At 55.6% G+C, this 24,283-nt stretch overlaps 3 protein-coding genes across 17 annotated transcripts in view; 1 reads left to right on the plus strand and 2 right to left on the minus strand.

The window, feature by feature from the left end:
* Positions 1–274: 274 nt before the first annotated feature.
* On the plus strand, positions 275–1,294 carry sox11b (SRY-box transcription factor 11b). Its single transcript, XM_037245565.1, has one exon. The coding sequence runs from the start codon at positions 377–379 to the stop codon at positions 1,274–1,276; it is 900 nt and encodes a 299-aa protein (XP_037101460.1). The 5' UTR covers positions 275–376; the 3' UTR covers positions 1,277–1,294.
* A 341-nt stretch (positions 1,295–1,635) lies between these two features.
* Positions 1,636–10,349, minus strand: kidins220b (kinase D-interacting substrate 220b). 8 transcript variants are annotated; one of them, XM_037245552.1, is made up of 29 exons: positions 10,179–10,349; positions 9,383–9,542; positions 9,211–9,309; positions 8,984–9,082; positions 8,815–8,913; positions 8,644–8,745; positions 8,465–8,563; positions 8,208–8,405; positions 8,047–8,145; positions 7,882–7,980; positions 7,718–7,816; positions 7,442–7,619; positions 7,205–7,369; positions 6,963–7,142; positions 6,725–6,890; positions 6,504–6,648; positions 6,138–6,437; positions 5,931–6,071; positions 5,510–5,854; positions 5,288–5,432; positions 5,037–5,199; positions 4,805–4,983; positions 4,504–4,730; positions 4,135–4,257; positions 3,826–3,963; positions 3,657–3,755; positions 3,343–3,582; positions 2,155–3,271; positions 1,636–2,121 (listed from the first exon to the last, which is right to left on the minus strand). In XM_037245552.1, the coding sequence occupies exons 2-28, from the start codon at positions 9,512–9,514 to the stop codon at positions 2,195–2,197; spliced, it is 5,136 nt and encodes a 1,711-aa protein (XP_037101447.1). In that variant the 5' UTR covers positions 9,515–9,542; positions 10,179–10,349; the 3' UTR covers positions 1,636–2,121; positions 2,155–2,194. The 8 variants fall into 8 exon arrangements, with proteins under 8 accessions (XP_037101447.1, XP_037101449.1, XP_037101446.1 ...); XM_037245554.1 differs by having other exon boundaries at positions 1,636–3,271; positions 8,644–8,742; XM_037245551.1 differs by having other exon boundaries at positions 1,636–3,271.
* A 597-nt stretch (positions 10,350–10,946) lies between these two features.
* Positions 10,947–24,283, minus strand: part of col12a1b (collagen, type XII, alpha 1b) — a 34,519-nt gene continuing 21,182 nt past the window's right edge. For 7 of the 8 annotated variants that reach the window (XM_037244711.1, XM_037244714.1, XM_037244709.1 and 4 more), the window contains 35 exons: positions 24,153–24,282; positions 23,819–23,958; positions 23,597–23,726; positions 23,312–23,451; positions 23,108–23,237; positions 21,842–21,984; positions 21,653–21,782; positions 21,442–21,584; positions 20,878–21,007; positions 20,673–20,792; positions 20,445–20,591; positions 20,262–20,378; positions 20,022–20,174; positions 19,871–19,945; positions 19,616–19,755; positions 19,415–19,538; positions 19,201–19,344; positions 18,962–19,126; positions 18,713–18,890; positions 18,037–18,179; positions 17,847–17,956; positions 16,601–16,759; positions 16,103–16,180; positions 15,637–15,723; positions 15,141–15,194; positions 14,972–15,067; positions 14,416–14,469; positions 13,566–13,619; positions 13,430–13,483; positions 13,288–13,359; positions 13,171–13,206; positions 13,029–13,095; positions 12,693–12,947; positions 12,439–12,609; positions 10,947–11,437 (listed from right to left, as the gene is read on the minus strand). In XM_037244711.1, the coding sequence (XP_037100606.1) occupies positions 11,325–11,437; positions 12,439–12,609; positions 12,693–12,947; positions 13,029–13,095; positions 13,171–13,206; positions 13,288–13,359; positions 13,430–13,483; positions 13,566–13,619; positions 14,416–14,469; positions 14,972–15,067; positions 15,141–15,194; positions 15,637–15,723; positions 16,103–16,180; positions 16,601–16,759; positions 17,847–17,956; positions 18,037–18,179; positions 18,713–18,890; positions 18,962–19,126; positions 19,201–19,344; positions 19,415–19,538; positions 19,616–19,755; positions 19,871–19,945; positions 20,022–20,174; positions 20,262–20,378; positions 20,445–20,591; positions 20,673–20,792; positions 20,878–21,007; positions 21,442–21,584; positions 21,653–21,782; positions 21,842–21,984; positions 23,108–23,237; positions 23,312–23,451; positions 23,597–23,726; positions 23,819–23,958; positions 24,153–24,282 (4,182 nt within the window). In that variant the 3' untranslated portion in view covers positions 10,947–11,324. Of the gene's footprint in view, positions 11,438–12,163; positions 12,304–12,438; positions 12,610–12,692; positions 12,948–13,028; positions 13,096–13,170; positions 13,207–13,287; positions 13,360–13,429; positions 13,484–13,565; positions 13,620–14,415; positions 14,470–14,971; positions 15,068–15,140; positions 15,195–15,636; positions 15,724–16,102; positions 16,181–16,600; positions 16,760–17,846; positions 17,957–18,036; positions 18,180–18,712; positions 18,891–18,961; positions 19,127–19,200; positions 19,345–19,414; positions 19,539–19,615; positions 19,756–19,870; positions 19,946–20,021; positions 20,175–20,261; positions 20,379–20,444; positions 20,592–20,672; positions 20,793–20,877; positions 21,008–21,441; positions 21,585–21,652; positions 21,783–21,841; positions 21,985–23,107; positions 23,238–23,311; positions 23,452–23,596; positions 23,727–23,818; positions 23,959–24,152; position 24,283 lie in introns of those variants that run through there. The other variant, XM_037244716.1, reaches the window with a different exon arrangement.

The raw sequence follows: 24,283 nt of genomic DNA on the forward strand, positions 1-24,283 counted from the left end.
AATTGAAAAAATACGCGAAAGAAAGGTGCAATGCACATGAGATTTTTTTATTACAATTTAAAAAAACATGTCTATAATGCAATACTTTTAATAAAAATGTCTATAATGTAAAAAATGAAGCAAAAAATATCAGAAATTAACCACAAGTTAGATCATGTTGATAGAGAAAATGACTTTTTATTGATTATTTTAGTTTTTTTTTTTTCATTCAATGACGCTGGTTTGATTTGGACGATTTCCCATTGAAAAGCAGTTGATAGATTAGCTGAGTTTGGATTGGCTCTGAAAGCGACAAAGGCGGGAAGACGAAAATGACACAAAACCGAGCTACGATTGGTCGAGACGACTCGAAAGGCGGGCGTCCGACCAGAAAGCTATGCTGCGATTGGCTTACACCCGCACTACACCGGTAGATGTTTCGAAGACGCCGGCCGGTTCGTGTGCGTCTGCTTGCGCTCCACAAGCTCCTCGCTCGCTCTGGTTGCACACCCAAACGGAACCGTGCGTGCAGGCTGGCTGCATGAATAGGGTGAAAGTCGGAGGCGACTCTGGGCGGGGAGGCGACTCTGGGCGGGGGGGCACCATGGTTCAGCAGCGGCACGCTGGCAAATCGGCGGCTGCAGCTCACATCAAGCGGCCCATGAACGCCTTCATGGTTTGGTCCAAAATGGAGCGCAGGAAGATCATGCAGCAGTCGCCGGAAGTGCACAACGCCGAAATCTCCAAGCGGCTCGGGAAGCGATGGAAGTCTTTGGACAAGTCCGAGAAGATTCCCTTTATTCGCGAGGCCGAGCGGCTCCGCCTGCAGCACATGGCCGACCACCCGGGCTACAAGTACCGACCCAAGAAAAAGAGTAAGACGGGCTCCTCGGGCGCCGGCCAGCAGCCGAACCCGAACCGACGGGCCCGTTTCGTGCTCAAGCGAGACTTCAGCGACTCGGACGACGACGAAACCGCCGCGGAAGCGGATGAAGATTTTTCTCGGCTGCTGTACACGCGCCAGGTCAGCGGAACCCTCTCACCGGACTCTTCGTCCTCAGCCCGGTCCCGCTCCGGCTCCAGTTCCTCGTGCTGCGGGGACGACCTGTTCCCTCTCAGCCCCGCCCCCTCGGAGCCAGCAAACCTGAGCCTCTCTCTGGTGGACAAGGATTTGGACAAGGACTGGAGCGGAACCGAGCGGGGTCACGGCTCCCACTTTGAGTTCCCAGACCACTGCACGCCCGAACTGAGCCGGATGATAACCGGAGATTTCTCTGACTTTCTCTTCACCTTCTGAGCCAACAGGGATGGGGGGTGGGTGGGGGGGGGGGGGAGTGACGTTTTTAACCACCTTTGCCCCTTTTCACTGGGAGTTGACTTTTTATTTGCTCAGTTGTCTTAAAAAAACGAAAACCTCAAACCAGCTTTTTTTTACGCACTTGTTACATTTTGAGTGCTGGAAGGTTTTGTGTTGGTCATGTGATGAAGTTTGATTTCTGCTCCTGTTTTGCGAAATATGGAAGGAAACGCGTGACGGAATAATAAATCGGATGCAAGTCTATCTTGTTTTTTCCCTTTAATGACGTCACAACTGCATGCAACTTCATTACATGCCAAGACATGCACAATAGCACATTGGACATGTACGTCATAACACCATTAAGAACCTTAGTTGTTGATATTGAAATATCACATCCATCAAGTCACAGGGGGCGGAGCTAAGGTGACACAAACACGACATTGGGCGTCAATCACAAATGTTTTTTTTGTTTTGCAAGCATCATATTGAACATCTAAAGCAGCGGTCCCCAACTTTTTGTGTGTGCCAAGTTAAGCAATATTTTGCCAGGCCAAAATCAAATCAAATGCAAGTCAGTGTGATGCTAAATTGAATTGAATCCAGATTTGGAGTCACTTAATTGTGACTCACTTGAGAGGAGCAATTTGACGCAGCTGATTTTCAAAATAAAACTTTTTTGGGTTTAGTCTGGCTGTGTGGTGGGGTACCAAATGGAGGACGGAGGGTCGGACCGGGCCTGGTGGTCGGGGACCGCTGAGCTCACCAACACCATCATGCGTCACGACGACAAGCTAGTTGACATCTACAAACACAAACAGCAAACGTGAGGAGACTTGCAAAATGTTAACATGGCAAATATTTCAAATTGGAACAATCTGAATGGCAAGTCACATGATGCGGCGGCCATGCAACTGGTCACAGGATGCTCTCGCGTTCCTCTCCGAAGGCGACGGCATCGGCCGTCATGGTGCAGACCTCGGGAGGGTCTCCGGGCTTCAGGCCCCTCTTCAAGTGGACCACTCGCACGTTTTCGTTGTCGGGGCCAGGCCGGGTGGTCGTGGATGCAGGCGGGATGATGGCTTCGCCGGCGGGGGCGTCGCGGCGGGGCCGCTCGCCCTGCTGAGCGTTGGCGTTGTTGTTGAGCGTCACGCTGCCGGCCGAGCGGTTCAGGTTCCAGGTCTGGGTGGCGGGCCAGGCCTCCTCGGGGCTGCAGATAGACATGCGGCTCTCGGCACTGTCCCGCAGGGCGGCGGCGGGGAGGCCGGCGGGAGGCTCTTGCTTGCGGGCGGCGCCATCCTCGCTCAGCTGGATCAAGTCGCTGCGTTCCGTCAGCGACTGCGACAGGTCGGCCTCCTCGTCCTGCAGCGAGTGGTTGGGCGAGCTCTCGTTGGAGCGCACGCCCGAGTCGGACGAGTCCTTCTTATCCAAGGTGGCGTCCGACAGGTAGTCCTTCCCTTTCAGGGCCAAGGAGCAGCCGCTCGCTTTGGCCTTGCCGTTTTTCAGCAGCAGGGTGTCGGACTCCTCCGACTCCTCGTCATCGCTGGTTAGCTTCTGGTAGCGCAGAGCGTCGCCTCCCGCCTTGGCGCCCGCGAAAAGACCACCTCGCTCGGCCGAGGTCTTGCGGGCCAGCAGGGACTTGGACGACCCGCGTTCTCCCTTCTCGTCTTCTTCCGTGATGGGATCCAGCGCTTCGCCACCGTCGGCGCTGTCAGACGCCGCTTTACCGCCGCTCCTCTTGCTCGCCGAGGCCTTGCGTCCGTCTTGCTCGGGTCCGTCCTGGTCTGAAGACGGCGGCGTCATGAAGTGCCCCGGCTGAGGCTGGACCGGTCTATCGCCGCCCCCGCCGGCACCCTCCAACTGGGCCATCTGGGCAATGTACTCCTGGTAGGCGCATCGGTACTCGGCCTGCTGCTTATCCGTCAATTTGACGATGTCGTTGCTGGACTCCTGCGAGTTGAGGCTGGTGATGCTGCCGGTCCGCTGGGGGGCGCCCTGGAATAAACAAGCACAAACCGATAAACCCTCTCGGTCGGGGTCGAGGTCTTCTGGCTGAGTTTGCTGACCGTCCAATGTGCGCCGGCGTGTCTGGGCTGCTGCGACTCCTCCAGGCCGATCATGCTGAGGTCGTCGAAGCTCAGAGTGAAGCTGTACATCGGGGACACGTCGCTGGGGGCGTGGCCGGCGCGGGCCTGCGCCGCAGCTCGGCGCAGGCCAGCATCAGGCTGGCCGCCCGTCACGCTGCCTTGCTCGCTGGCGGCCTCCTCGTACAGCACTTGGCTCTCCACCTGACGCATTTCCGCCACCTGCGGGGACAGAAAGTGAGGTCAGCGCGCGGCGGGACCGCATAGCGGGCCGGGCATTTGGGCGTCGCGCTCACGCTGGCCCGAAAGAGCTGCCAGTCCCCGAAGTTCATGTTCATCTCCTTTTTCAGCTCATCCAGGTTGCACTGCGACAGGACTCGTCCGTTCACGTTGGCCTGAAGGCGACCAAAATGGAATGAATGTCCAACGAAAGAACGTCGGACCTCGGTGACGGGCGGCGCTCACCTTCCTGATGGTGGCGGTGTACGCGGCCAACATGGCCTGGTCGATGCCCTGGGTCTGCTTGACGCGCTCGCACACGCCATCCGTCGTCATGGCGCTCAGGAGGGTGGGCGGCGTCCCCGAAGCCACGGAGGCGGAGCCCTGAGACCCAAACCAGACGGCAGCTTGTGATTGGTGATTGATAAAAGGCGGCGGGGCGGGGAAAGCGGCGTCCGTGTTCGCTTTGGCTCGACATCATCATCGTCGTCGTCGTCATCATCCAGAGTTCAAATGATGTTTGAGACCAACGAGAGGTGGTACTGATGTACTTACGCTCGAGGGGACATCACGGGGGGCCGTGCTCTTAACGAGCACGCGAGGAAGGAGGTGTGATGGGTAGGCCGCCACCAGGGGGCGTGGCGGATGGTGGAGATGGTGGTGGTGGGGGAAATATGGCTGAGGCAGAAAGAAAATCAACACAACGCAAATCAAACACGAACGTGACAAACGATGGATGGGAAGCCGCTGCGTGACGTCGTGCCAATGGAACATGGAGGCGATTCTTATAGAGCGGATTTGGGTGCTTCCTAAAAAAAGAATTCCTTTGTGTTGATTAAGGACGAGGAAATGAGTCAATCGGTCCATTGTTACACACTGGCAAAAATCAAACCAAAGAAAATATGTTTTATATGGGCGACTGACCCTGTTGTAGAAGGGGTGCTGGGGTCCGCCCATGCCGCTGTAGTAGCTGCTCGGCGGCGGCGGTACCACAGCCCCCGCCGCCGGGTTGAAGGGTCCGCTGAAGGAGGCGGACGGCGAGCACGCCGACGACACCTGACTGTACATGGACACGGGCCGGGGCTGGACCTCCTGCAAGGTCGGGTAGCCGATGGCGCCCAGGTTCACCTGCTCACGAGCCGCACGCACATCTGGGCAGGAAGAATGAATGATGAGGAGGAAACAGAGAAGGAAGGATATGACGGAGAAGGCAGCGCCAAGATACCGGCAATGATTTCCCGCAGTTTGGGGTCCAGGTTGACGGTGCAGGGCAGGAAGGTACGAATGTCCCTGGCGGTCAGGACGGGTGTCCGCGACGACAGGAACACTTCAAAGGCCCGGACGTCTCCGTCGATCTCCAGCAGCGGTTCCACGTCTTTGGTGGTGGGGATGTTCCTCAGCACCCTGCGCGAGACCAAAGTCAGCACGGCGCCAGCGCTCGGCCGGCCCTTGCTCACCTCTCGTAAATGTTCTTGAGCGTGGCCTGGTCGGGAACGCCGTCGCTCTCCTCCAGGAAGAGGATGAGCCAGGACGTCCGGTAGGGCCACTGCTCCGTCAGGTTGATCCACGACGCCAGACGGTCCCAGTTGAAGGCGATCTGATTGGCTCTCAGCAGACGACCTGCGCGCGGTCAAAGCAGAAGCGGTCGGCTGCGGGCGCCCCAACGACGCTCACCCGCCCGCCCGCCCGCGAGCGACCCGCCGCTGACCGGTAACGGAGACGATGTTGAGGAGCCTCCTCATGCTCTGCGGGCTGATGTCGGTGAACCAGTCTTCGGCCACCATCAGCTTGGTCAAGTCGAAGGACATCTGGCGAGTCACCGAGCGCTGCGCTTGGCGCCTCCGGAAGGTGTCCTGCGCACGCCACCGAGGTTGCAAAGCGCTTTTCTCTTTTCAATGTTGCTCCTTGGGTGGTCGGTCGGTCACCTTACCCGGCGGCTGAGGGGGGCCTTGTTGCCACTCTTGGTGAGCTCTCCCAAGCTGTGCTGTGACAACTTGCGGTCCAGCTCCTCGTGCCACCCTGCGCAATCAACATTGGCGGCATCGCCGTTGGCGGGTGCGCCGCTGCCGCCGCCGCCGCCGCCCATCTTCCTGGCGCTGGACAGGCCTCTGCTGTTGAGGAAGACGGGCAGGTGGACGATGTTGCGCATGTAGTCGTGTCCGTTGACAAAGTCTCGCAGGACGCTGTTCAGGTTCTGGTTGATGGCCTTGATGATGATGTGCGGGTCGCTGGCGAAGATGGAGATGAAGGGACCTTTGGAAAACAGGACTCGCACCTGCGGCATTGCGTGGACATGCCAAGATGGTTAAAAAAACTCCCAAATTTTCATCCTCACTGTCATCTGCTTTCACCGTGTCGAGCATCTGCAGAACTTTGTCCTGCTCACACGCGTCCAAGCTGTCAATGACCACCGCCAACCTGGTCTGGTGCTGAGTGAACCCGTCGATGGTCTTGGCCATCTTGGCCATCAGCTCCACTTCGCACTTCAGAACCTGCAAGAAAAGTCCGCTTCAGCCGCTCCGTGGCGCCCGACATTGCGCCGGTGAAGTCCTTCCCACCTTCATGAAGCCTTCGCTCTTGAGCTTGTGCATCTTGTTGGCGGCGCCGTGCAGCCGCTTCCTCTGTGAGTTGAGCACCGAGTTGGAGACCCGCCACCACGTGCGACAGTTGAGCAGGAGGGCCACGCCCACCACGCCGCCCAGCGCCATCAGGACGCCGTTGACCGTGTGGTTGTCGCCGCCCACCCGAAAGACGGCCATCAGCGCCACGCCGCTCACCAGGCAGCCCATCACCAGCGCAAACAGCATGAAGGACGGCACGCAGCACGTCTTCTTCCACTTGCCCTTTCCTGCAAGCGCAACAACTTGTCGTCCGAGCGTTCTCGGGGGGGGGGGGGCGCTCGCGGGCTAGCGCGTACCTGGCGCCTCGTCCGTCTTGAAGACCCTGAAGAGACGAGTGGCGAGGAATCCAAACTCCCTCTCGCACGCGTCGGACAACGTGGCGATCATTTCGGCCATTGACGTCTCGCCGCCGACGCTCGACAGTCGATTGTAATCGGTGAAGAGAAACCTGCGGCGTGACGTGACCGTGACATCGTGATGACATCGCAACGACATCAGCGCAGTGTCGGTCGGGTGCTCGTTACCTGACGGGCAGTGCTCGGGCGCTCTGCTCCGGGAGCTCCGGCGGGTTGACGAACATGAGCTTGAGGAGGAGCTCCAGGTAGCCGATGTGGCGGGCCAGGCGGTTGCTGAGGACCCACGCCCAGTTCCAGTTGTCCCCCTCGCGCCGGCCCCCGAAGTAGATGACCACTGCCGACCGCAAAGAAGAAGGCTTAAATGCGGCGGAGGTGTGCGGCGCTGGCGTGCGGCGGAGGAGCTCACCGAAGAAGATGTAGAGCAGCGCCAGCAGACTGAGCGAGACGGCCACGGCCAGCTTGGGGTCCAAGGTGAAGCCCAGAACCAAGGCCACGGTGCCGCACAGGAGCAACGTCAGGACGGCCGCCAGCCACGACGGGCCCAACAGCGGCTCCATCTGCTGGCCCGCGAACGTCTTCATCTCGTCTGGGGACAACACACGCGTGTCCTGATCTGGTCTCGGCGTGCCAGCCCGAGTGCATGCTCACCTTCGAGCTTCTTGAGCAGGAAGGACTTTCCGCTGCCCCACTGCGCGTAGAGCCCCACGCAGATGGGCGGCTGCATGGTGGGCTCGCTCAGGATGTCGGCCAGGGCCGAGCTGTACAGGTCGTAGCCCAGCATGTCGCCGTCCGACTCGGTGGGCGACAGGTGACCTGCGGGAGGGGAACGGAGACGGTAAGCCGGCGAGGGTGGACGAGGGCAGGCCGGGCCCAACGGCCACCTACGGGCGCCGAAGATCTGCGTGAGGATGCTCTTCTGGTGGCTGCAGTCGATGTTGTAGGGCGTCTCGCCCGCCTTGTTGGGCCGGTAGAGCAGGCGGCCATCTTTGGGGTTCCTCAGGAGCAGCTCGGCCAGCCGGCGGCTGCGCCCACGGATGGCGATGTGCAGGGGCGTGTCTCCTCTCTGGAGAAAAATTCAGCCGTCAAATCCATCACAAAGAGGAGGAGGAGGAGGAGAAAGCAGCCCGTGCGCGTGTGGCCAAATGTGTCAGCCCGTCGGACCTTGTCAACAGCGGACACCTTGGCCCCTTTATCCAGCAGCAGCTCGACGATCTCGATGCTTCTCATCTTGGTGGCTTTGATGAGAGGCGTCTCGCCGTCCTGAAATTCAGGCGGAAGCGCCGCCGTGACTTCCTGTGGCCGTGCGCAGCGCCGGCGCGCCTCACCTTGGTGCACGTCTCCGTGTCGGGGTTGCACTGCAGGATGTCGCGCACCATGGAGGCGTTGCCTTTCTCCACCGCCCAGTACAGCGCAGTCTTACTCTCCTGGATGCACCCCACCATCATCATCGTCGTCATCCTCATTGATCATGGTCAACATTAATGACTCACCTGGCCCCGAATGTCAATGTCGGCGTACTTGTGCAGCAGAGCTCTGACGATCTCCACGTGACCGCCTCTCACCGCTCCGATCAGCACCGTGTCGCCACTCTGCGTGCGCGTATTTAATTATCTCAAACAAAAGAAAGCGCGTGACGTCGGCGGCGCCTCACCCGGTCGGGAATGTTGACGTAGGTGCCGGCGTCAAGAAGGTCCTGCACGATCTCGGTGTAGCCTTCCTTGGCAGCGATCATCAGCGCCGTGTTGCCGTCTTTGTCCGTCATGTTGACGTTGGGGTTGCGCTTTAGCAGCTCCTTCACCACGTCGGTGAAGCCGCCTTTCACCGCCACGATCAGCGCCGTCATCGAGTTCTGCCGGGAGGCGAGGCGTCAGTGTCGAGTCGGCGCCGGCGGCGGAGACCGGCGCTTACCGCTCCGTCCTGGTCCACGTCGGCGCCGTTCTCCAGCAGGTGCATGACGCAGTCCAAATGGCCTTTCCTCGCCGCCCAGATCAGGGACGTCGTCCCGTACTAACACACACGCTCAGAACGTGAGCGTGAAAGTGCGACCGAGCGAGTGTCCATGTATGTGCGTCGTTGTGGGATGTCACCTTATCGGAGCAGTTGACTTTGGCGCCGCTGTCCAGCAAGAGTTTAACCACGTCGGCGTGACCTCGCCCGGAGGCCCAGATGATGGGGTACACGCTGTACTGCTAGGGAGCAGCAAATAGTAGCCCATTTGGACTCTTTCTAGCGTGATGTTTTCATGTGCAACGTGCTACCTGTCCGGTGGTGTTGGGGTTTGCGCCCTGCTCCAGCAGCAATTTGGCCACATCCACACGACCTTTATACGAGGCCCACATGAGCGCCGTCCATCCTCCCTGCCGCACAAAGGCCGCACTTAAATGACATCACGTGGCCGCCGGCACCCGAGACGGACGGGAGGCGCACCACGTCGCGATGCTCGATGTAGGCGCTGTTCTCCAGAAGCTCCTTCACCACCTCCACGTGACCTTCCTTGCCGGCTGAGATCAGGGCCGACCAGCAGTCCTGACCGCACACAAGCGACACAACCACAGATTTACACATAACTGGCTGTTACCATGCCATCATCAGCACCTATCTTGTTGCTTGGCAACAGCACTGCTCCCCAACCCGCCCCCATCTGTTTTGCTCACCACGTCATCCAGATTGACATTGGCTCCTCGCCGGATGAGCTCCTGCACTATTTCCAGGCTCCCCTGCTCGGCAGCCAGCATCAGCGGCGTCTGCCCATTCTGACCGCCGCAAAACAGGCAGTTTTACACAGGGGACAGAGAGAGTTCCTCAAATGCGTTAATTAGCACGTACGTCGCTGCGTCCATCCACTTCCTTGAAGCGGTCCAGGTGGTCTCGCAACGCTGTGAGATTCTCCTCCTCCACGTGGCCAAACAGCTTCTGGATGGCCATCGTGGTCATCTTGATGGAAGTGGTGGTGTCCATCTTGGCAAGTTCTCAAAGGGCGCAGCTCCTGCTCACGCACACACATCATACAAGCTGTCACTGCGCCCCCTGCAGGCACATCTGACAGACACACATAAGGCCGCCTGCAGGGGGCGCGTTAGTGATGCCGTCATGCACCTGTCGCTGCCGCACCTTGACATGAATCAATGTATCGATGTGTGAAAAGCAACGAAATGAACCGAATGAAGTTGATTAGCATAAAATGACGTCGCTTTGTCAAATATGGAATCATGACTGACGTGTTGTTACCATGGCAACACGCGGTAGCGAGCCATCACGCAAACGTCTCGTTCCACCCAAAGCAAATGATATACTAACACATCATTTAATATATGAGCAAATTTGCTCGATAATCCATCTGCAACTAGAAATTAATCTAAATTTAGTATTTCAGCTGCCAAGACGGCGCCCATGGAAGCGCTCAACGTCGTGGAAAATAACCTTTGAGCTCTCGGTGACATTGAAAAGGAATGGCAATGACGCAGTCATGCAGTCATAAATAAACGGGTGAAAGCAAATATAAATAAAAACCTTGCCAATAAAACACATGTTCGACTCTGTCAAGCGGTTTTAATGGGCGAAGTGTCAATCAAGCGTTTCAAGGATGCTTGGTGGCCATTCGAAGGCGGCCACAAATGTTTACCGAAGGAATGACGTCGTTCGGATCCAGATGGTCTTGGGAGTTATTCTGGCCGACGATTCTTCCTTCTGTCGGTGTGTCGGTGGATTTGGGTCGGATGTTTTGTCAGGCGATGCTCATCTCATTCTTCAGCCCAAACAACAGCCGCAGCAGCCATCTTGACCAACATAAGCGCGCCACACGGCAAACTCCGAGAATGACACGCACATTTCCGCTTACGCTTGACAAAGTAAGAGCGAAGCCTTTACTTGTCCTTCAACCCGGTGAGGCATTTAACAATTTTCCCAACTATTCACGTCTCCCACATACCAATCGTTAATCACGTTACCCATTTTAATATTCTATGAATAACGTCTGGCTTCTGTCGCTCGGTACGAGCTGGATATTTTATTTTGAAAGAGTGTTATGAATTTATTTCATGGTATTATGACGCCTTTGACAAAAGACACAGCTGATGGAATGCCGATGAAGAAAAACAACAACATAAATAATCAAATGTCAAAGGAAGCGTGCTCTACCCGCGATCTCACCATTTTAAAAAATATATTTTCCGACTAATTTAGAGTCAAGCGCGCTAGAGATGGCCAGCCAGCCTCTGAGCAGCTCATGCTGCAGGCGTTTGGGACTGAGGGACGTTGATCATATTTCAAAAATGAACTTGGAGCGTTTATGATGTTGACGCGTGTCTGAGACGTGACTCCTTCAGCAGGAGCACAAACTTGTTTTCCCCCCCAGCCCAAGTAGGCAAACAGCATCACAAAACGGTTCGAATCCTGTGTCTTTTCAGTGGTTTTATTGAAAAAAGCTTTTTTTTCCTTGTGTGAGAAATAAATAAAAAGTTGTCTTTTTGATTGACAATCTGAAACAAAATTAACATCAGACATGCAAATGAGGGGCGTGGCTACATGAGCTTTACAGGTAGAAAGTGGCTAATAAGGAGTGCTGATAAATAGTCGCTAGCGTAAGTAGCAAGAGCTTTTGCTGCTGCGTTGCGCGCGTGATGGCGGATACAAAACACAAAGCAAATATGTTACAAAATTTGACGCGCGCGCACACACACATGATCAATATGCACACACACACACACACACGCAGGCAAACGTTGCGGAGGTGTTCATCACAACAAACGACGATGAAGATGGAGAACGTCTAAGATGGAACGTTGGCGGCTAGCGAACGCTTCCGACGTCGCCTCTCGGCCGATTGGTCCTCGTCGGGATGCGGGGCCACCGGCCGGCTGTCGGGCACCGATGGAGAGCGGCCTGCTCACACAGCATTCCTTGTTGTAGTTGTCGTCATGGCAACAAGGTCCACAATTTCCCATTTGAGTCGGTTGTTAGTAGGCGGGCTTTGGAGGAGAGGGCGGGGCGACTGCAGCTCGTTTGCATGTCAATCAAGCGTGTTAGTCAACATTCATTCGTTCAGTCAGCACTATGCACGGCGGCAGCTTTTTCTTTGGCTTTCTGTTGGTGCAAAGTGCAACACGAACGTGTGTGCACGAACCTCCGGAGGGACCCTGAGGACCTTTGAAAGTTCTTGCGTCACATCAGACATGCATCATCATCAGGATGTTGTCTAATACAGTGAACACCCCCCCCCCCCCCCCCCCCCCCCCCCCCTTTGCCAATTGATTTCAGGTCAATCGAAGTGACGCCTACGTTCCACGATGACATGCCTATTAAGTTGAAACTATGAATCCAGACAATTGCAAAGACTGCAACTGTGCATGAGGAAATAGGTGGCGGTGACGGGGGTTCACTGTATGAGCACTTTTGTTGTTTGCATTGGCAAGCACTAGGTTGAGAGGGTTGCTAGGCAACAAAGCATCAACAGTTCATTTCCATGTCGGTTAGTACGTTCTCGTTCGTTCCGGCTGTAATCGGTGTCGTGGCGGTCGTCATCGTGGTCGGCATGCTCCTGGTCGTCTTTTGCCGGCAAGATGCAAAGGGGCCACGAAATGGCCGCCGCCCGTGTTTGCTGTTGGTTAGTTCCTGTTTGTTGCTGTTTGTTGCTGTTGTTTGTTGTTTGTTGGCGCAGCAAAGTTTGTTAGCGCTTCCCTCAAACGTCTCGAGAGCGTTTCGGGAAGTCATGAAAGCGGCGCAGGCGGCAAAGAAAAACTACGCGGAACCTGCAACGAGCAGCACAGCACACGGCGTCAGGGATCACGCACGCGCACCCGACTACGTACTGAACCGCATCCATCGCGTGAGATTGGCTTACAAAGGAATTCTTTGACTGCAGCGACGTGGGCCCGCCTACTTACCCGCGTATCCTTGACCGTTGTAAGGAATGCCCGCGCACTGGGTGGAGTCGCAGTAGCCGGCCGCCCCTGGGGAGCCGCGGGCGCCGGCGTAACCGGGACGGCCGGGAGGGCCGCGAGATCCGGTGGAGCCCGTCGGCCCGGGGGGGCCCGTCCTGCTTTCTCCCGGTGGGCCTGGCGGGAGTGACGTCACCCAAGATGACAAAGTTGTCGACTGCGTTTCATCGTATCCGCAGTAATGCCCGGTCAAAGCCTACCTGGGGGTCCTCGAGGGCCTTTCTGTCCGATTCCCGCCAAGCCCGGCTCGCCCTTCTCTCCGGCCGGCCCCGCCTCCCCGGGCTGTCCCGGCAGTCCCGGGTTTCCAGGGAAACCGCTCCTTCCGGAGGGGCCCACCTCTCCGCGCGGTCCCGGCAAGCCGGAGGGTCCGGTAGGCCCCGGTGGGCCGGGGTTGTTGCTGCGGTGGATACCGCTGGGGATCTGGTTCAAGAGGCTATTGACGCGGTTCATCTGGGCTGCAGGGGACCAACGACGAAGGCGACGTTGTCAAGGTTTTTTTTTTCTCGACAAGATGAAGTTGAAGAGGTCCGACTCACCGTTGACAAGCTGCTCACAGACCTGCCTGGCGATGGAGCGCATCATGTTCTGAGGAGCAAAGTCTCCCTGAGGAACACAAAGACACCAACGAGGATAAAGTGAAGCTCATGAGACCGCCAACGGATGTCAAACTGTACTCACGCGCTCTCCCTTGTCTCCTTTTGTCCCCGCGGGACCCTGAAAGTGCACACACACACACACATTGGTCACTCCAAAGAATGTTTGCTTGCTTGTCGTTTGTCAGTTGACATCACTCACGGGAGTTCCATTAGGACCCGTGTTGCCGGGTTTTCCTTCCAGACCGGGCACTCCAGGGGAGCCTGGGGGTCCCTGTGGGGAGAAGCCAATGAGAGTGAGATCACCATGAGCGAGACTCTTCAACATGGCGTTCCGCACTCACCATGGGCCCGGTGGGTCCTCGGGGTCCCGACATGCCGTCCTTTCCTTGAGGGCCCTGAACGCCACACAGACGAGACAAATCAAATCAGCTCAAGCAAAGGGCAAAGCTTCCCTTTTTCTTCCTGCTCGCAACTCACCCTCACTCCAGCAGGGCCGATGGGGCCGGCGGGGCCGCGGGGTCCCGGTGAGCCCTGTGCACACGCACAAAGAAGCTGTTAGAGTGCCCCTAAATTGGCCACAAAAAGGGCTGCAATTTCCTTCAGATACCACAAGATGGCGACAAAGCACTTTTGTTTTTGTCCTCCATCCAGTATGAAGCTCCTCAACTCACTTGTTTGTAAGGATAGATATTTTTTGCAGTTGAACTGATTGTAGAATGGAATGAAAGTACAGAAAGAAATAATTGCAAAAGAAAATCCTGGAAGGAAAATCTGAGGCAGACAATCGCGGGCGGACTTGTTGTGGCAACAAAAAATTGAGCAGAAGCTGCACTGAATTTGTCACACTTGAAGGCTGATTTTGCTTTCGCTCTTGTCTCGGTTCCAAACCAGCTTGATGGTATTCAAGTCTGACAAGATAGTGAGTGCGAGACGTCCTGGACATTTGGCTCCGCCTCTCGAGCGGGTTCCGGTAAGCCATCAAATCGGTCTTGGCCGGCGACGGCTGTTGACTGCGCAGGAATTTCATTCCAGAGCGGATCATGCCTCTCCTGATCATCTTGACTCGGTTTCCTGACGGGAATCCTTCCAGAAGTCCTCCAACGCCTTCAACTATCTCACTTTGGACTCACGGGGGCCGCCCGGCTCGTTTCCCGTTCCCATGTTAACACTCGTTTGGCCTGTCACGTTGTCCGATGAAGACTTGAGCCGCCGGGAGGACGCCGCCGCTGCCGCGCTTTGTTGGCGGGCTCCTCGGGACACCTGCGCACCAGCGGCACGCCCCTCCGCCCACCGCAGGCAAGAAAGACATGCAGAAGACGAGTCTTACTTTGAGTCCGGGCATGCCAGAATCTCCAAGATCTCCCTTGGGTCCGGGCCGACCCTGCACGGGGAAAAACAAAGGCACGTTGTTCAAAGGTGCTTCTCGTTTGTACGCGTCTCATTTCCAAAGTCGAAGCAGATGCGTGCAAATTTCATTTTTGATCCAACACCTAATCAATCAGTCTGATTTAATGGACAACTACAGAAATTGGAAGCTGTTGATGGGATGAAAATTTGGCAGATTTGAAGTTCAACAAGGCCCCCAAATGATTCCTCAACGAAAACAGTTGTCAATTAAACCTACGATTGGACGTGGAATAAAATCTTGATCTGGTTGGAAAACGTGGCGAGCCAAAAGGTAAGAATGAAAATCAACGAAGCTCAATTTATTTTCTGAGTCTATGGGAAAATCTTTGCAGCCAGGAGACGCAACTTGTCATGAATTTATGAGCTGAACGGCTTTGTAGAAATGCGTGTGATGCCAAGAAAGCTTTTTTTAACATCTCCAGCGTAATCCCTGCTCATCCTCAGATTTATGTGTGTGCGTGCGCACGTGTACTCACAGCTTCTCCCGGGATGGAGCGTCCGCTGGGCCCTTGCGGACCAGGCAGGCCCATTCGGCCGGGTGCTCCCAAGTCGCCCCGAGGACCCACTGGGCCCTGCCAGGCCAAAGCAGATGACATCAGTAAGAGAGGCATCAGATGATTTCATCTGATTTTTAAAGAGACTTACAGGCGCGCCGATCTCTCCTCTTTCACCTCGTGGTCCTTTTTTGCCGGGGGCACCCTAAGTGGGAACAAGATCGATACGTGGATTTTTTGGGATCCATGAAATGTGTATCACAAAAAAAAGCGGTTTATGCGGCTGCTGAGTGGGCTGAAAGTTGTTTGTTTTTGTTACCGCGGCAACCGTCTGGCCACGTTTGCTGTTTGTCTGGTTGCGCTTCATCTGCATCTCTATCGTCCTTGGCAACAAGCAGGCGGGAAGCAGCGACGGCCAGAACTATTCAAACCTTCGACTGAAACTTTTTGTTTTCACACCGACGTTCACCCGACGTCCGATTGTAATTGCAAATCGTGAGGAAATTATCGAATGATCTTTTTGGTGAGCTTCAATCAGGGTGGCTGCAGCTAATCCAATAATAATAAAAATGAAGAATAGCAAAGCTGCGATGGCAAGCTGGAATTCATCTCAGTCTATCAAAGGCAAATTGTGCGTGTCTGCTCACCACCGGTCCTTGCGGTCCCTGCGGTCCGGTGGCCGAGGTGGTGCACGTGCAGGCGTTGGGCAGCGAAGGACATTTGTTTTCATCTCTCTGATGGGCAGCAAAGAGAAGAAGAAGAAGTCACTTTTGAGCATAAAAACACATTTGTCATCATATTTGACTTTCTTGTTATTGCTGACTGCATGTTGAGTTTGCAGCAAAACTTTGGGTGCTGAGTATTGAGCCTTGTGGAACACTGTTAGTATTTATCTTCCCCGCCGTCACGAACAGCTAAGGAGTAAATTGACTTTAGGATTACAATGAGGTCCTCCTCAAATTTCCTCGCTGGACCCAAAATGTTTGCAAAGCAAACTTCAGAAACTAAACAGATGAGCTTGTGACTTGAGAATGAGTGACAGCAGCTGGAATCGTTTGTATGTGTAGTTGGAGTGGATGAGGTAAGTGTCCATGCGTTTCCACGGTTACGGACCAGGGCGGGCAGGTCGCAGCAGCGGTCACGACTCGTCCAGGCCAGCGTGCAGACAATATCGAACATCTGGAGCTGGAACTGAAAAGAAAAAAAAAAAAGAAAGACGCACGTGTGTGACAGAAGCTGGCGACAGACGGAAATAAACGAGCGTGAGGACGGGTCACGCCGAGGACGTCACGAGTTGGCGGTCACATGCGGCAAACGTTACTCCTGGAAAAGGTGTCTCAGACGCGCGCGTCTGCTTTACTTCACATGATTTGCATGCAGCTGCGGCGAGGGAATGTTCGAAGGCTGCCAGCGCACTAAACACTCATTCGCTTTCGGCCCAAGATCGCCGGCGCCAAAAAGGCACGACGAGAGCGAATACGTCGGATTTACAAAAAAAAAAAAGCATTACAGTTCAAACTAAACAAAAATGAGTATTGTTTAGCAAAACGGTTGATAGTTTGATTTGAACATTGATCACGAGCCAAAAAGAAAGATTTTGCAACGACTTACAGTTGCCGAGTCTCCTCGGGAGCCGACGGACTTGGCCATTTTCCCCAGGACTTGGTATCCGTCTCTGGAAGTGTTTCCAGCCGCTTTGATGCTCTTCTGGGCTACGTGTTGGCAGTCCATGTTGAGCTGGACGCCGGTAGGCGAGACCAGGATGTGCAGCTAGACGGACAGACGGACAGCGAGGCACATAAATGTTTTGAGTTGGAAAAAGCGGCATTGGAGCATTCTTGTAATGTTACAAGGTCGCCGAGCGCAAACATGCATTCCCGAAAAGTACAACATGACACGGGCTGTGCTTGAAGCCTCTTTTTTGGATTTTGTTGGTCAAAATGTGAGGGAACAAAATGAATGTATAGCATTTTGGGGTGAGGCCAAACGATGACAAAATGTGGAAAAAATGAAGCGCTCTGAATGCTTTCAGCTGTTGGCCGTAGCGTAAATGCTAAGCTAACCCGCTTGGCCAGCCAAGTAGCAAATTTAAAAAGGACGGTGTTGAAAAACGTCTTTGCTAAAGCGATGAAGGCTTCGCTTTGCGCTCCCGGCGCACTTCCTCCATCACCTCGTTGGCTCCAGCAGAAACGTTGGGCAGCTTCCAAATCGGCCCCTCATCACTCATACGCATGAAACTGATGTGCTGCTACTACTACTTGTATTTTTCTGGCAGGTGTGTGTGTGTGTGTGTGTGTGTGTGTGCGTGTGTGTGAGTGAGGGCCGGCTGCTCCACAGTCTAACTAACGGACTTTGGGGTTGGTAATATACAACGCAAGTGCTCCTTTCCACGTCGACTCTGACATTTTCATTCCAGAGTAAGAGTGAGATAAATAGCAACAGACCGGGAGGGAGGGGGGGAGGTTTCGGCGGGGGGTTCTAAATCACGCTGGGCCTCTGCTGTGATTCCAAATTGCTACTTGAGCGCACAAGAGGTCCCGAGTCGGCTACCAGAAGCCAGAGCGAGCGAAGGCGATACACCCCTCCCCCCTCCCTCCCCCTGATGTCATTGTTTGAGTGCGCTGACCCAACACTTTCCAGGCCGGGACGCCAGCGAGGCGGGTTGAGGCCACACGGTGCGGTTCTGGAATGTCTTCACCATTGTTGACAATCAAGCAATTTTCCAGTCCAAGGCCGACTCGGGAATCATTTGGCCACTTCTCTACCGCCTCGTCACCAGCTACGCATTTTTATACCCAACAAGTCCATAAAAAAAAAAAAAGGACAGCGAATTTACTCGTCTTTTTCGCACGCTCACCTTGTGGAAGCTTCCGTGGAAGAGCTGCTTGACCGGAGCCTCGTCAAAGGTGACCCGCTGGATCTCGCCGCGCTCGTCCTTGTTGTAGAAGGAAACGCTCTGCTTGGAGGCTGAGAGACGCGACAGCAGCTGTCAGCGCTTCGACGTCCTTCGATATTTTCCAGGACCGAGATGGACGCCGCCCACTCACGGTCAATAGTGACTCCCGTCTCGGGCTTGTGGTCGGCGGTGGACACCTGCCACACGTCAAAGGCGTCGTTGGGCGTGTCGGGCAGGAGGCGGAGCATGAGGATGATGGTGTAGACGGCAGGGAGACCTTCGGGATGCACCTCGCTGCCCACATGCAAAAAAGTCAAGTCAGACCGTGACTTTGTCAAAATGATATCTTAATTATGGAGGCCAATGAATCGCAAAAGGCAAGCGATGATTATTTCGCCACCGTCGACATATCGTCATTCCCATTTGTCTCGGGAAGGAAGCAAATTGATTGAAAGTGTGTCACGACTTGGAGAGGTTCACGTGTGAGCAAGAAAGCAGCGTCACGGCAAAGAAATGGAAGCGAGAGAAGCTGGCGGCGGGACGCATCTTCGCACAATAAACAATGACGAGCTGCCATTTCCTGCTCGGGCTGCTGTTGTCCAGCTGTCTTGTTGCCAGGCAACAAAAACACCTTCCAGCGGCAGAACAGCGCCAAACATCTGCTCCTTTGCATAATATGCATGCGACTGACTCCGCCACCATTCATCCCAGCGCATTTTTCAAATAGCTCCATAGCAATACGAGTCGCGTTGCATTCGTATTATCCACGTCGGCGCACTGCATTGCGTCATTTTCTTTTGATCAATTCAGGGGTGACGGCGACTCACGTGCTGGGCATGGTGAGGAAGGCGTTGGGGTGCAGGCGGTAGGCGGTGAAGCTGTTGAAGGAGCCCGGTTCCATGGACACGCCCCTCACCTGAGCGTACGTCTTCTCCGTCAGGTTGAAGGCTTCCAGCATCCTGAAGCCGGGCGAGGTGAAGCCGTTGACAAAGATGAGAGGGCAGCCTGCGGCACAAAAAAGGCAACGTGAACGGGACGTGGGTTGGAACCCTCGGCGGGGAAATGCGGCCGCTTACTGGATGTGGCCGTTTCGCAGATGAAGCTGATGAGGTTCTCCTTGATGGTGTCAAAGTGGTCAAAGTCGTCCACCACAAAGACGTGCCTCTCGCTGGGCTTGCTGCTGATCTCCTGCAGCTCCCCAAAGTCCACGTCGGCCACGCCCACGGCGAACACCGTGTAGCCTTGGGAGGGCGGCGCGCAGAGACATTTTGAGACCGCGCGCAACTCTAATCTAATCAGCGGCGGCGGTGCTCACCTGCGTGTTGCAAGCGGGCGGCGTGCTTCCTGACTTCATCCTGCGAGCGTCCGTCCGTGATGACCACCACTACCTTGGGCACGTTCCTCCTCATGCCGTTCTCCACCGTGAAGGCCTTCTCGTACGTGTGCTTGAGGGCCACGCCTAAATGGGGTCGCCGCGCCCTCGTTAGTGGGAACACGCTCGCCGCTCGCCGCGTGTGCCATCGCCTGACCTGTTTTGGTGTTTCCGCCTCTGTAGCGGATGTGATGAGGCGCCGCCATGGCAATGCCTTTGTCTTGGTAGGAGTTGAACTTGAATTCGGTCTTTGCGGTGTCGCTGTACTGCACGAACGACACCTGCGCGCAAAGACATCATGTCGGGAGGTGCGGCTGGCTTCAATGACCCCCCCCCTTTTGACCACGAGCGGACAAACCTGCATCCCGGTCGGTCCGACCACGTCGAAGGTTGCGATCATGCTGGAGACGAAATGCACGACTTTGACGAAGCTCTCCTCGCCGATACTCCACGAGCCGTCGATGAGGAACAGCACGTCCGCTTTGGCGCCTTTGCAAACTGGAGCGCACAAAAAAAAAAGCGTCAAATCACAGGTTTTAGCTAGCAAGTCTTTCAATTGGTGACGTAAGCTTTGAAATGTACTGTGCGAAACAAATGGCGGCGAAGGGCCTACCTGCCCAGGAGGGGGGGATAGTGGGCGGCGGGCTGGGGGTAGGCGGGAGCGTCGGCGCGGGGGTCGGCTTAACCACTGCAACAAAGCAAAGCCGCTGAGTGTTAGCAGGGCGTTGCTCACGGGCAGGACGCTTGGGCGGCGGCACGCTCACGGGTTCGCTCCTGGGTGCTGACGCCGGGTCCCTCCAGGTTGGGCGTCTGGACAAAGACGATGGCGCTGTAGCGGGCGTCGGGCGAAAGTCCGTCGAAGCAGTACTGCGGCAGGCCGGCGGGGACGGTGATCTCCTGTTGACCTCTGCTCGACGCTGCCCGGCAAAAAAATACCTTTTTTTTTTACTCCGCAGAGAAAGAAAATCCAAACTCCTCGAGATGAGAAGCAAACATTTACTCACGGTCCAGCGGGTTGAGGCGAATGCGGTAGGACGTGGCCGCTCGGTGGGCCGTCCACTTGACGCAGAACCTGTCGTGATCCACGTCGTACGTCTCGATGTTGGTCACGTTCAGGGGCACTGGCAAAAGACGTCACGTGACCCTAGGTTGCCTTTGATTACTTGCGAGGGCGGCGGATGGCGTACGTGTGGTTCCCGGGCCGGCGAGAGGCGCGCTGGCGCCGCCGGTGTACTGCGCCAGGACTTGGACGTCGTAGGTGGTTCCGGGCTTGAGGTTGTGCAGCGTGTAGGACGTCACGTCGCCCACAAAGACGTCCACGTACTGGTCGGAGCCTGCCGCGGGAAATACGCAGCATATTAAACCCAATTGGATTGATTCATCAGAATATTTTAGAATCAGTGCAGACGCGTTACCTCTGGGCGAGTAGATGACTCTGTATCCTTCCACCGGCGCCGCCACGGGGTCCCAAGCCACTCGGAAGCGCGTGTACCACTCGTCGGACACGCGCAGGTTCCTCGGGCTCAGCAGGCCGACTGCGGGCGACAAAGAGGAAACGTCGGATCGCGCGGATGGACCGCCTCGTCGGGGTCGTGATGTCTCGGGCCGGCGCCGGCTCACTTGTGCGTCCTTTGCCGTTGAGGTGTCCTCCGGGGCCCTCGGCGTAGATGGCCTCCACCGTGATGTTGTAGGGCGTGTCGGGTGTCAGGTTCTGCAGCCGGGCGTTGTTTCTGTTGCCCGACACCACGGCCTGAAGATGCAAAGTAGAAAATATTACAAGAGCACCTTCTTCCCTCCCTCCCTCCCTCCCTCCTTCTTTTCTTCTTCCCCCATCTGTTTTTTTCGTCCACTGTGAGCAAATGCGGAGGCCCGCAGCTGCCATCAGTATTTCATCTCCTCATGAATTCCGTGCTGACGGCGTTGGTTGAAGGCCGCCGCGTAATTACCGCCACCAATCAGCGGCGCGTGATTTATGAGCTGACGGCGCGCGGGACGACGTGTGACTTCATCGCATAGTTAAGAGCGGCCAGAGCGGGTCCAGTTGACCCAATTTGCGCAATGACTTCACAATCACCCCTGAAGGCCTCACTTTTTCCTCGTTCAATCTTTGCACGTCATCGTTTGCAGACTTCTGAGCAAATTTTTCTTTCTGGACTTTACCGCCATTTTGAGTTTGTAACTCACGTATTGGGTGATGGGGTCTCCTCTCATGGGGTGGTAGGCGATGCGGTACTGTCTCACGGGACCCTCGGCGTGGTCCCACCCAATGGTGAGCGAGTTGGTGGTGGCGTCAAACACTCGCATGTTCCGAGGTCCGGCGCGCGGCACTGTCGGAACGACAACGTTGTCAGTCGGGCCGCCTCGGCCGGTTTTTCAGATCGTGCCTCGTCCTTACGTGTTTTGCCGTCGCTCTTCAGCGATGGGCCCTCTCCGTCCGGGTACATGGCGATCACGTTGACCCGGTAGGGCGTGTCCTGGATCAGCCCGTCCAAGAAGGCGTTGCTGACGCTGCCCGGAACCAGCACCTGAGTCAAACAACACGTTGAGATCAGCTCGGCCACCGGCGCACATCATCATCACTCACCGAGTGTGGCGGCGAGGCGGAGTTCCAGGGGGTGTACTCCACGCGGTACTGCTGGACCTGACCCGTGGCTGGCTCCCAGCGCACGTTGAGGCTGTTGGGCGTGGGGTTGAACACTTGCACGTTGCGCGGGGGAGTGCGAGGAACTGCAACGAGGGGCAAATCCCGTCACCCACAAATTTCAATTTCCATAAAAACAATGGCGGGCAAGCACGAGTGGAATTCCTGAAAAGCCTTGGGAACCGGGACTGGTAGGAGAGACTTGCTCCAAGAATTCACAGATGATTTTTGCACATGTCGACCATTTCAATGTGATTTACAGGTCTACTTGTGGCGGAGGAGCGAAGGAGCATGTCTGTCTCGCACTTCTGACGGTTAGAATTTCGGCTCGGCGCTTCCTGTGCGGGGTTTTTATTTTCTCCCGCGTGACAAATGCAAGTTCCACCGGCGATCGGAATTTTATCACACGGAGACCCGCGGCGAGTTTAAAGCGGACCGAGGTCGTCCGTTCAAATTGTGAGAAACGAGTTAGTCACGTGGCTCGCTGATGGAAAGCATGAGGCTGCGAATGAAGGAAAAATCAGGCGACCTGAAGGAAAAGCCGGGCTGGTTAAAGCAAAGCAGATGTGCGCGAGCGGCTCCGTACGCGCCGCGCCGCTCACAGACACTTGAGCTCGTGGAAGAGCAAAAAAAAAAAAACAGCAAGGAGGCAGTAGGTAGCGAGAGCGGCTGCAGACGATGCGGTCAGCAGTTACACAACGACCTCACCGCATTTCCATTCGTCTGCGCTCGAGTCTTTGCTGCATTCCAGCTCGTGACTTCATCCTTGTCAATCTCATCCGTCGCCACTAATCGATGACAAATACTTCCTCTTTCTGTCCTCGGGTTCTTCACGCATTTTGAGTCATCAATTTGTACTGGTCCCAAATTGTCTGCTTGATGAAGACATGGCGCAAAAGCGTGTTGAGCAACGCATGATGGAGGCATCAGCTCGATGCTTGCCATTGGAACTCGGGCTGGAATCTTTGCGCGCTGCTCCAATAAAACGGGACTTTGCTGAGTGAGCGCGACACGCCGTCTGCACGCCAAGCCATCCAACAACGCACGCACACACAAAGTGATGTTTCGGGGAAGCGTGAGATCAGATGTTAAAAGGAACAAATAGTTGGTTCACATTTAAATGCAACACTGGCATCCCTCAGGGCTCAATCTTGAGTCCTCTACTTTTACACCGTGGCCCACATGAGAGCTTTGCATTTCAACACTTACGTGTTTTTCCGCGCTCAGACTGGCGCAGACCCTCGCCTTCCGGGTAGACGGGCACCACGGTGACGGTGTAGGGGGTGTCGGAGAGGAGGTTCCTCAGGACGGTGTTGGTGGTTCCTCCCGATACTTGCTCCTGCAGTCAAATCGATTTTGCTGCTGATATTCGGCATACACAAGAAGAAAAAAGAAAGAAAGAAGGGGACGAACCATGTCCTCAGCGCCGCCGGCGGCCGGCACGTAGAAGAGTCGGTACTGGCGCACGTTTCCCTCGGCGGGCTCCCAGGTGACCTTGAGTGTGCTGGTGGTGGGTTCGATCACTTGCAGTTTCTTGACTCCACCCAGCGCCTCTGTCCAACACAACGGGCAAACCGGGTCAATTTTCCATCTGGCTGAATATTTTAGGACTAGCTCATGAAACATTCTTTTTTTTTTAGGGGGGAGGGTTAAAAAACTTTTAAACGGCTGCCTTTGTTGCCGGGCAGATGAACTTACTGGTCTTGCCGTTGTCCGACATGCTCTTTCCCTCCATGTCGGCGTAGATGGGCACCACTGTCACTGTGTACTCCGTGTCGGGCTGCAACTCCCTCAACATCGTGTTGGTCGCCATGCCCGATTCCTGAGTCTGCACACGCGACCAACACATCAATCACTTTTTGCAGCGTGGGAGATATTTACATTTGAGAAATGGGTTGTTACTCGGGCCAATGAGCGCACCATGAGCGTCTCTCCCCCGTTGACAGGCTGATAGCTGATCCTGTAGTGGCGAACGTCGCCCTCGGCCGCGTCCCAACGCACTCGCAGCGAGTTGGTGGTGGGGTCGCTCACACGCAGGTTCTTCACGCCGCCCAGAGGCTCTTATAAAAAAAAAAAACGGCGAGTTGGATTTTGAATCATTTCTTTGTGTTTGTTTGGATGCCAGGGGAAAATCTAATTAGGCGCTCGGGGTGCAAGAAATGCGGACGGCTTAGCTAGCACATTCCTTCGCTTGTCGTTCACGTCTGACAATGGATTCAATCATCTGGCGAGGGCGGAGTGGGCCGCCGCTTACTGGTTTTGCCGACGTCGGCCTGCGGGATGCCCTCCACGTCGGGGTAGATGGGCACCACGGACACGTTGTACATCGTGTCCGTTTCCAGGTTCCTCAGGACCAGGCTGGTGGTGCCGCCTGACACCTCCTCC

Source organism: Syngnathus acus, chromosome 24 (assembly GCF_901709675.1).
Source record: "Syngnathus acus chromosome 24, fSynAcu1.2, whole genome shotgun sequence".
In the NCBI taxonomy this organism is placed as follows: domain Eukaryota; kingdom Metazoa; phylum Chordata; class Actinopteri; order Syngnathiformes; family Syngnathidae; genus Syngnathus; species Syngnathus acus.